At 29.6% G+C, this 11,149-nt stretch overlaps 2 protein-coding genes across 8 annotated transcripts; both read right to left on the bottom strand.

The window, feature by feature from the left end:
- Positions 1 to 2,027: 2,027 nt before the first annotated feature.
- Positions 2,028 to 4,147, bottom strand: LOC148229219 (uncharacterized). Of its 4 annotated transcripts, none has more exons than XM_088198534.1 (5): positions 4,096 to 4,147; positions 3,890 to 3,954; positions 3,718 to 3,814; positions 3,215 to 3,294; positions 2,028 to 3,142 (listed from the first exon to the last, which is right to left on the bottom strand). In XM_088198534.1, the coding sequence occupies exons 1-3, from the start codon at positions 4,112 to 4,114 to the stop codon at positions 3,734 to 3,736; spliced, it is 165 nt and encodes a 54-aa protein (XP_088054660.1). In that variant the 5' UTR covers positions 4,115 to 4,147; the 3' UTR covers positions 2,028 to 3,142; positions 3,215 to 3,294; positions 3,718 to 3,733. The 4 variants fall into 4 exon arrangements, with proteins under 4 accessions (XP_088054660.1, XP_088054656.1, XP_088054659.1 ...); XM_088198530.1 differs by having other exon boundaries at positions 3,739 to 3,814; XM_088198533.1 differs by having other exon boundaries at positions 4,096 to 4,138.
- A 2,419-nt stretch (positions 4,148 to 6,566) lies between these two features.
- Positions 6,567 to 9,721, bottom strand: LOC148229218 (uncharacterized). Of its 4 annotated transcripts, none has more exons than XM_088198545.1 (5): positions 9,648 to 9,721; positions 9,453 to 9,527; positions 9,315 to 9,390; positions 8,831 to 8,913; positions 6,567 to 8,759 (listed from the first exon to the last, which is right to left on the bottom strand). In XM_088198545.1, exons 3-5 carry the CDS (start codon positions 9,316 to 9,318, stop codon positions 7,782 to 7,784), a joined length of 1,065 nt encoding a protein of 354 aa, XP_088054671.1. In that variant the 5' UTR covers positions 9,319 to 9,390; positions 9,453 to 9,527; positions 9,648 to 9,721; the 3' UTR covers positions 6,567 to 7,781. The 4 variants fall into 4 exon arrangements, with proteins under 4 accessions (XP_088054671.1, XP_088054673.1, XP_088054669.1 ...); XM_088198547.1 differs by having other exon boundaries at positions 9,212 to 9,390; positions 9,463 to 9,527; XM_088198543.1 differs by having other exon boundaries at positions 9,463 to 9,527.
- Positions 9,722 to 11,149: the final 1,428 nt, after the last annotated feature.

Genomic DNA, 11,149 nt, shown 5'->3' with positions numbered 1-11,149 from the left:
CTTTTAAGGACAGTCGCTGATTTGTCAACGCTGGTATTCGTCATTAAAGTGCAGTGTGGCACAGAAGTTCGATCTTCTCTAGTGATTTATTTTAAATAATTTTGTGTTGATATTGGTTTCAAACCCAGATATGCCCACTGTCCCATGGGTAGGTCACTAAACTCGTGCCACTGTTTTTTATTTATAAATGAAATTTTAAGAGAACAAAATTGGGCATATCTGGGTTAATTGATATCAAGGCTTCAAATTTACACTGTAAGTTATTCATTCTCTTACCCATGGATTAAAATATTTTAATTATTTTTCCATTAATCCGTACGTTGTTGGATTTTTTACACTATTCTCTGTAAGGCTTAAAATAGTTATTATTCTTATCGTTGCGCCAATGATAATTTTTTAATTTATTCAATGGATTCTAATGATTTAATAGAGTCGTCGAGCCATTAAACAATCTGTGAATAGTTTCTTTCCCCATTTTATATCTTTTTGCTTTTGAAGAATAGCTAAAGACTTCATTATTTTTTTGACTAGTGAAAGATTTTGAATTTTGCAAATATTTAATTAATGACATCAATGTCTGGTTTCTTCGATTATATAATATATTTTTAATTGTCCATTGAAATTTCCAACTTAGCTCAGATGTATGTATGTTAAATAAACATATATTTTCTTTTAAAATAAAAAAATTAAATATTCTGAGCGAAATTGCTTTGAGCCACACAGTTCACGCACACAATAACAAACTGGAATCCTTATCCCGAGCGTACTCTAAAATTAAATAAAAAATCCTTATGTTATTACAGCTTATTTTTCAGCTGTACAAATTTTGTGCAATGAATTATTTAAAGATATAGATATATAGATGGATTGTTCTTGCCTTGGCGGCTGGGCTGATCCAAAATTGACGATCGATGTGGAAAGGCTGCTTGATTGCCTTTCTTACTCCTGATAAATTTTATTTTTCCTTTGTCCTCGATCAGAAATGTCTGAGGGGATATTTTTTTAGCTTCCTCAGCATTCTCGAATGAACAATGGTTATTTAGTTTCCTTTGATATTTTCAAACTCCCGTCACCTTATCCAAGTATGCATGTCATTATTATGTAAATATTCCTATACATATTGGAATAAAATGTTAATTTTTGGATATTTCTCCGCAATACTCCTCTATATTATATTAGAAAATTATATTTTAAAAAAAATTATCAGATGTGACAAAAATAAATATTCTTTTAATAAAATCGGGTATCAATTCAGAATATTGTCAGTATAGGTTAAAACCGTTGTGACTTATTTCTTGTAAAATGACACACAATGATAATGTCATAAATTTTATTACTACATAACATTGAGAAACAGAACCAGAAATGTATTCAGTTACGTAATTTCAGCTTTTTACAGGAGGGGGGGGGGGGGGCAAAAGTCCACTAGTCAGTGGTAATATCACTAGCATTTATACATCGCATATAAATACATAATGATAAATAAGTATGTAAATGTATATATTACTATGTATGGAATAGTTGAAAACACATAATTTTACTAGCACCTTCCATATAAATTATATTTTTAATAGTAAAAATATATATCTACTGGTGAAAATGTATTCCGATACGATTTCACTGAAATGACATATTTAAAAAAATATTTTTAGGATATATTCAAAAAATTTTTTTAGTTTTACTTCTAGGTATAACCCAAGAATTTCTGGTTTAGAATCAAAAACACTTATTCAGATTTTTTTAGAGAGGGGGGAAGTTTGTCAGTCGGTAGTTTTTTTTTTTTTAATATTATGATAGCAATAAAATTCGTAGTATTTAATTAAATGACATGCATTTTACTTGCTAAATTCAAGAGGGTCAAATATTGCCCATCCTAAGTGACCCTCCGGAGTGTATTTCATAAAATCCACTGTTAATTAAAAAAAATGAAACACATTCATTAATTTACACAACACGTTTATTAATATTTATAATATAGATACAGTTATATAAATTTCTTATACTATATTCTAATAACTAAAAATAAATTTTATTTTATTTACAAATTGCTGAGAAGGATTTTTGAATGAGAAAAATATTTTCAGTCACCGATAGCAATATGAGTTTTCATATGTGATGAAAGATTTTGTGTGCGTTTAAAAGCTTTTCCACATTTTGTACATTCAAAATTACGGACATTGCTATGGGTTTGCATATGTCGTAAAATATGTAGTTTAGTTGGGAATTCTTTTCCGCATTTTTTACACACAAAGTCACGAATATCGCTATGAGTTTTCAAATGGTATAAAAGACTGTATTTATATTTGAATGCTTTTCCACATTCTTCGCATTCAAAATCACGAACATCACTATGAGTTTGCATATGAGTTAAAAGATTATGTTTATATTTGAATGCTTTCCCACATTTTTCACAGTCAAAATCACGTACATCATTATGAGTTTGCATATGTCGTGAAATACGTTGTTTAGTTGTAAATCCTTTTCCACATAATTTACACTCAAAATAACGTATATTTGTATAAGTTATCACATGTTCCAAAATGTGACTTTTAGGTTTGATTTTGATTACTTTTTTACATTTGTCACGTACATCACCATGAGTTTGTATATGTTTTGAAATATTGTATTTTGATTTGTATTCTTTTCCACATATTTCACATTCAAAATGACGAAGATCGCTATGAGTTAGCGTGTGTTTAAAAAGACATTTTTTTGTTTTGAAAGCTTTTCCACATTTTTCACAGTCAAAAGGACGAGCATCGCTATGAGTTAGCGAGTGTTCTAAAAGAGATTTTTTGTTTTTGAATGCTTTACCACATTTTTCACATTCAAAATTACGAACATCGCTATGAGTTAGCATATGTTTGAAAAGACATTTTTTAGTTTTAAACGTTTTTCCACATATTTCACATTCAAAATGACGAACGTCATTATGAGTTAGTATGTGTTCCGAACGACAGTTTTTAGTTTTAAAAGCTTTTCCACATTTCTCACATTCAAAATTACGGACATCACGATGACTTTGCATGTGTTCTGAAAGACGTTTTTTAGTTTTGAATGCTTTTTCACATTTACCACATTTAAATTTACAAGAGTCGTCATGTAAACGTTGAACTTCAATACATGTTTCTCTTTCTGGTTTCTAAAATTAAAATTATATTTGTTAGTATAAATATCGTAATAGATGAAATTTTTAAATTTATTCGACTATTACTTCGGTGTCGTTATAAATTTGGTGGGATAAAACGTCCACATCGTTTTTCGGATTAAGTATATTTTTAACATCATGCATTTCTGAAATCATAATCAATAATTAACAAATATTAAAATGCAATAGAATACATACACTTGTCTAAATCACAAATTAAAAATATATTCCAGACCGTTGGATTTTTTAAAGTTTTTGTTGCTTATTTAGGAGTATGCCTTTATTGTAATTCAATGATTACTTGATAAGTTGACCACTTTAAAACCAGTAAAAATATTGGGAGCTCAAGTCAATGAGCTAATAAATACTAATAGAAGCAATGAAAATATTACTTCACAAAATAGTGAATTGCCTTTCATGTGTTTTAGCAGTAGAGGCTAAATAATGTTATATATATGATTTTAACATTTTTTTTTATTATTATGTAATGATATATATGAGTTTATAATAAGTCTTTAGATATATACGAAATATAAAAAAATGATACATTCTTTTCGGATGCTACGTACATATAAATATAAACGTCTAACCCATTTCAAACAAGTCATCCACATCATTTTTGTATGTATCTTCGCTGCTATCGTATTCGCATTTTACATTTGAGAACTTGAAATAAAAACACAAATATTTAACATCACAAGTATTAACTAATATTACGTTAAAAATATTACGTTTCATTACCTCGACTTTACATTGAATCGTGTCAACGGAATCAAACATTTCTTTGTCGTTTTCAATACCAGGTTCTGTAAATATAAAGTTTAATACCTATTGGGGATATATAATTAGCTAGTAAAATAATTAGCGACGAGTGAAATGTGTGTTGTTCATGAAAATACAATATTTAATTTTCATTTTGTTTTAGATAAATAAAAAAAAAAGAATACCAGTTTTGACAAGTGCCATTGTGGCTCGAGTCTGACAGTTTCTGAGCTTTGGTTCAAATACGATTATTTTCGAGCATAGCGTAGAAAGGGGGAATTAAAATCGCCTCATATTTAAATTATTCTTTTAGAATATTTATCATAGCACTGCATTTTTATGATTATTAGTGTAAAGCTAGCACTATACCACTCGCGAAGTTGCCCGAGGCAAAGTTAGCCGAAGTCGTGCGAAGTCCGAGTAGCGTTACCACACACTCGTACAACTTCGTGCAATACGCGCGCTTGTGCTCTTGCATACAATAACTACATGTGTGTTTTGAACACAAATAAATAAAACAATTTGAGAAAAAAGAGATGCTAGATCATTCCAATGCACCCTCCACTTCAGTGCCAGATTTAAGCGACGACGTTATTTTTCTATTGTAGTCCCTGTATGTGGCAAATATGGAATATTTTTTCCTTTAATTCCTCTATTAAAATTTTGTTTTAAATTAAAATTTGCTGGATTTGCACCCAGGCATCGTAGACCTTATTTTTTTTATCTTTGTGCCCTTTATCATTAGGGTCCCAAATGAACGTCTCCGACTGAAGCAATTCCAAAAAGGAAAGCGTTTGCTATGACCACGTTGTAGCGCTCATCATATGTGCGAATCACAAGCCATCTACTCTCAAACTGAAGTAGAACGAGTAGTGTGTTGAATCACTTCGTGCTCGGACTTCGGTCCCTTTATCTTGGGCAACAAATACCGACACGGATCGAAAGTCACTCGAATCGGCCCGAGGCGAAGTGAAGTAGCACAAAGTGAACTACTTCACTCTCGTCCTCGCCTGACGTTGGACAACTTCGCGAGTAGTGTAGAGCTAGCATAAAAAAGACGGAGCACTAACTATTTGTAAACCTTCCTAGAACTATGTTTAATCTATTATATACAGTTTTTGCAGCTGTCGGTTATGACACGTGCTGTGTTTAAAATAAATAATGTGACTCATTAATCCCGGCATCGTTCATTAATAATGTTAATTATATTAACAACGACATAAAAAGTATGATTAAAAAATCATTTCACATGAAAACCCATAACTATCCATTTTTTAAAATCGAAGCTTGACAAACTTGATTAAAAACATTTTCAAAATCAATATGGATGACATCTACCTGTCTGCCTATATCACGAATTTTCCTCACAAAACTGAAAAAAAACAACAAATTCGTTGCTACTGATCTCAATATACAAAAACCATGCTGTTAATTAATTAAGTACATTCAATATGATTTCGAGCATATTTATAAATTATAATTTCGAATACTTTATCTGGTACTGATTAAATCGACTGACCTATAATTTTCTTATATGTGCTTCCTTTTTTATGTATATGAGTCACTTTTGTTATTTTTTTTATAAATATTTTATTTCAATGAAAGTTTGAATACATATAACTGCAGATGTGCGATAAGGTCCATGAGCATACCAGCAGTGACATAGCTAGGGTAGTTTGCGCCTGGAGGCATAACTGATAGACTGCAAAATTTATATTATTTATAACTTAATTTACGAATACACAATAATATTGATTTTTTTTATTCAAATGTAAACGTAATTGTGAACGATTTGGTATTATAATATTTTTGCTATATTAAGTTTCTGGGCAATTGACTAGGTACCAATAAACCATAAAAAATAAGCAATAAACCTCTCAAAAACAATATTGTTTACAAAAATATCTTAAATTCTTATGATTTCTTAAATAGATGCGTTTTTTTAGCACATAATTGTATACCTATTCTTATATGCATAGTCGTAGAAACTTTATTTAATTTTTTTAAAAGTTGCACTACGAGATCTCCAACACGAAGGGGTTCACAACTGAATAATTATTTTATTTTTTGTCGATAATTATTTATTTTTTTGTTGGATATGTTCGATTTTTTTCGTTATTTTGATTTTTAAGCAGGGTCTTAGGCGGCTCGGTACCATTTGATCTATAGACCTGTACCGGTCAGCGACCCAAGGGCTCAGGGGGTCCTAAAAAATTGTTTTTTCCTCTGGACATCTGTGATGATCGGTTCGGTGCCAATTTATTACGTTACTTGTCGTTATAATTATTGCAGTTTACCCATTGTTTAAATTACGCAATTGACAAGTTATATTCTTGTAATTATCGTTTGGTTAACCTAGACATTGAAAGAAAGAGAATGAATAATTTTGCCTATTTAAATAATTCTTTTTTGCTATTTATACAATGCTACTTATAATTAATATTTGCTATTTATATTAATATTTTCGACTTACATTAATTACTTACTACTTGTAAAATAATAAATGCTACTTAGAAAAATATTAATTACTTTTTATACAAAAAGAAGTTCGTTGGTTATCAAAAAGTGTCTTTTTGGATCAGTTTTATAATTTTTTTTTGATAGAAAACAGATTTGATGCTTTATGAATCAACTTGATAAAAGTGAAACAAATGTATAAATTTACACACTATATTTATTATTTATATTATAGATACAGTTTTATAAATATCTTATGCTTTATTTTATAACTAAAATCTTAACCTTATTTCAATTACAAATTAGCAGAGAAAGATTTTTGATTGAGGATACCATTCAAAATGTAAAGTTATTAAGTCCAGAGAAACTGTATCAATGAAGGATAAACTTCAGCAAATTATACACAAAAAAGTAATAATATGTCACTAATATCTTAAGGAACAATTTGTCAAAAGAAGTGAGAAGATAAATTATATAATTTAATGAAGAAAGTAATTGAGGGAAAAAATACAATAACATTAATCATTCAGTTGAACTAAATTAAATCATTTTTGAAAGAGAATTATTAAAATATTTTATACTTATTAATTACCGTGTATAATTTTTTCTTTCATTAACTTAGTTGTTTTATAATTAAATGACATAATATTCGTCCTTTATTAAATCCTTAATAGTTAACTAATATTAACTTTCTATGCCCTGGATTGCATATGTCGTGATATATGTTGTTTTGTTGTGAATGCTTTTCCATGTGTTTAATATTCATAATCACAAACTTCGCTATGAGTTTGTATATATCGTAAAATATGTTTAGTTGGGAATCCTATTCCACTTTTTTTACATTCAAAGTCACAAACATTATTGTGAGTTTGCATATGGTATAAAAGAGACTATTTATAATTGAATGTTTTTCCACATTTTTCACACTCAAAATCATGAACATCACTATGAGTTTGCATATAAGTTAATAGACTGTGTTTATATTTGCATGTTTTTCCCGTTTCTTCAAATGTGACTAGGTAGGCTTATAAATTACAACTACTATATCTTATTATCTAGTTGGCATTTTATTTATAAAAAAATGCTGTCAACATCATTAGGCAGAGGGAATGTGCTGTCAACATAATGAATGCAACTGAATAAACAATTTAATATTGCGATCTAACTACCAAATGTTTTCAATTACTGCTAAAAATAAATAAACTCATAATATATCTGCATCTCGCTTACACGTTTACACATGAACAAGCAAGAGAGAGAGAGAGAGAGACAATCAACAAACAACTGTATATTTATGCATAATGAAGTATGGTAAAAATAATACGTTTTTTTCGCTAAGATATTGAAAAACGTCATAGTAGCTAAATGGTTAAACATTTCAAGTCAAATGTTTTTCCACAAACATTTTTTACATTCAGTCATCGTAATCAGTATGAGTTTTCATATGGGATGAAAGATTTTGAGTGCGTTTGAAAGCTTTTCCGCATTTTTTACATTCAAAATTACGAACATCACTATGAGTTTGCATATGTCGTAGAATATGTAGTTTAGTTGGAAATTCTTTTCCGCATTTTTTACACACAAAGTCACGAATATCGCTATGATTTTTCATATGATATAAAAGACTATATTTATATTTGAATGCTTTTCCACATTCTACACATTCAAAATCACGATTATCATTATGAGTTTGCATATGTCGTGAAATACGTTGTTTAGTTGTAAATCCTTTTCCACATAATTCACACTCAAAATAACGTACATTTGTATTAGTTATCACATGTTCCAAAACGTGGCTTTTAGGTTTGATTTTGAAGAATTTTTTACATTTGTCACGAACATGTGTATTTATATGTTTTGAAATAGTTAATTTTGATTTGAATACTTTTCCACATATTTCACATTCAAAATGACGAAAATCTCTATGAGTTGCCATGTGTCTTGAAAGATAATTTTTAGATTTGAATGCGTTTCCACATTTTTCACATTCAAAATGACGAGCATCGCTATGAGAACGCATGTGTGAAGAAAGACAGTTTTTGGTTTTGAATGTTTTTTTACATTTTTCACATTTAAAATGACGAACTTCGCTATGAGTAGTTAACATGTGTTTTGAAAGATATTTTACAGTTTTGAATGCATATCCACATTTTTTACACTGAAAAGGACGGACATCGCTATGAGTTAGTATGTGTTCTGAAAGATTGTTTTTAGTTTTGAATGCTTTTCCACATTTCTCACATTCAAAATCACGAACATCGCTATGAGTTATCATGTGTTTGAAAAGAGATTTTTTAGTTTTTAATGCTCTTCCACACTTGCTACATTTAAATGTATAAAAATCGTTATGCAAACTTTGAACATCAGTACGTTGAACTTCACTTTCTGGTTTCTAAAATTAAAATTATATTTTTTAATATAAATATCGAAATAAATAGAATTAGAAATTTATTCGACTGTTACCTCAGTGTGGCTATAAACTTGTTGGGATAAAACGTCCACATTGATAGTGTTCGGTTTAAGTATATTTTTAACGTCATGCATTTCTGAAATTATAATAATCAATAATTAACAAATAGTAATATGCAATAGTATACATATACTATAGCGATTAAAAAAACGCACCACTTCTCTAAATCATATAATTTTAAAATATATCCTTGACCATTGGGAGTTTTTGAATTTTTTTATTGTTTATTAAGGATATGCCTATTGTTATTAAATTGTTACCTGATAAGTAGACCATTTCAAAACAAGTAAAAATATAGGGAGCTCAAGTCAATGAGCTAATAAAAACTAAAAAAGTAACTTAAATATTATTTCACAAGGAATTAGTTTACGAACTTGTAGATTGATTCAATGCCTTTCGGTGTTTTAAAATATGACAATTTCGAAGGTGGTACGTTATTTTTGGACGCTATAGTACATATACATAGAAACGTCAAACCCATTTCAAACAAGTCGTCCACGTCATTTTTGTATGTATCTTCGCTGCTATCATATTCGCATTTTACATTTGCGAACTTGAAATAAAAACACTATTTAACATCACAAGTATTAACAAATATTATATTAAAAATATTACGTTATATTACTTCGACTTTAAATTGCATCGTGTTAACGGAAGCAAACGTTTCTTTGTCGTTTTCGATGCCAGGTTCTGCAAATATCAAGTTTAATTTCTTAATGGGGATATATAATTAACACTAGTGAAATGTATGTTGTTTATAAAAATACATAGGTATTTAGTTTTCAGCTGAACATTGATAAAAAAAATTACCAATTTTGATAAACTCCATTGTGACTAGACGTCAAGTTGACAGTTTATAATCAACCATTGGTCTAAATACGACTAATTTTTGAGCATAGCGTAACAAGGAAGAATTCTAAACGCTTCATATTTAAATTGTTCTTTTGGAATATTTATGAACCCGGCAGTATTGACGCACTGCATTACACGGTTTTTGCAGCTGTCATTTTTATTACGTGTTGTGTTTAAAATAAATAATAAGACTCATTTATCCCAGTGTAATCATTAATAATTTTGAACATAAAGGTTACCCAGCTAAAAGGATATCTATGATTTTTTAATCAGTTGAACATTTTATGTATTTTATTAATAATGAAAAATATTATCAGTTAAATTTTGACTTTTTGCAGCAGGCGTCAGGGACGTCATATGGAGGAAAAGGCAGGTAGCGCATTTGCCTTCCTTAAAAAATGCTTGTCATTTAATGAATTTAAATAAAATCGAATTATTAAAAACAACGACCGCTTACTGGCCAACTTTTGTCCTCACTTTACTTCAGAATACACTTTCACCGGTAAATATATATTTTTACTAGTGAAAATATAATTTATCTAGCAACTGCTAGTAAAATAATATGATCTCCATTTGTCGCGGTGAAAACGCTCGTTACCGAGCGTTTCCACTTCGACGGCGACGGCACGATTGTATTGCTTTTGACATGGAATTTTTATTTCTGCGAAAGGATATTTGTTTTTTGCGTTCTCGTACTGGTTAAAATTTGGTTTAGACGTGCTGCATAAGATTCTCAATTATTGTAATTCGTAATATTATTATAAAAAAGTATTAATTTAAACTCTAGATAACTAAGCGTTTGCACTGCGACGGCAACGGAGCGATTTTAATGTTTTTGACGTAGATTATAAACAGAAATCCCCTTGAAATGTGCCAGAAAAATGCTCGACATTTAATGAAATACTATGTCAATTAATTAAATGGAAATATTAAAAAAACCGACCACTAACTGCATAACTTTCGCCCTCCCCCTCAGAAAAAGCTGAAATTACCTCCCTTTAATCAGATCCTTCGTCCTTAGCAGCCGATCCTTTAATAAAGTAATGCCGCCTGACCACAATGCGTACTAAACTGTCACTCTTTGGACATGTAATAGTCTCTTTTTTTTTGCCCCATATGCGGCAATTTTGATCATTAACATACCCAGAGAGCTAAAAAATAGGTTGTCAGAAAAATATTTGTTTAAGAACCATCTCTTTTTTTTAATGTGGAAGACAAATTCCTGAGGGATCCAAAAATATTTTTTCTATAAAATCCATCTCGTAACTTTTTCCAAAAAGGTTAACAAATGAGAGATTGCCGTGAAAGCTAAAAAAAGATTGTCACTGAAAATTTGGTTAAAAACCATCTCCAAATCCCAAAACCATATAGAAGGGTAGAAATTGTGAAACTATCGATCAATAGATATCTCGGTGTAAATAAGTAATATTCGTCCGTATCTGAACTTGATAGAATTGTGT

This window comes from Plectrocnemia conspersa, unplaced genomic scaffold, assembly GCF_051122295.1.
Source record: "Plectrocnemia conspersa isolate PC_06_02 unplaced genomic scaffold, ASM5112229v1 ptg000011l, whole genome shotgun sequence".
Taxonomy (NCBI): domain Eukaryota; kingdom Metazoa; phylum Arthropoda; class Insecta; order Trichoptera; family Polycentropodidae; genus Plectrocnemia; species Plectrocnemia conspersa.
This window is presented reverse-complemented; position numbering and strand designations above follow the sequence as displayed.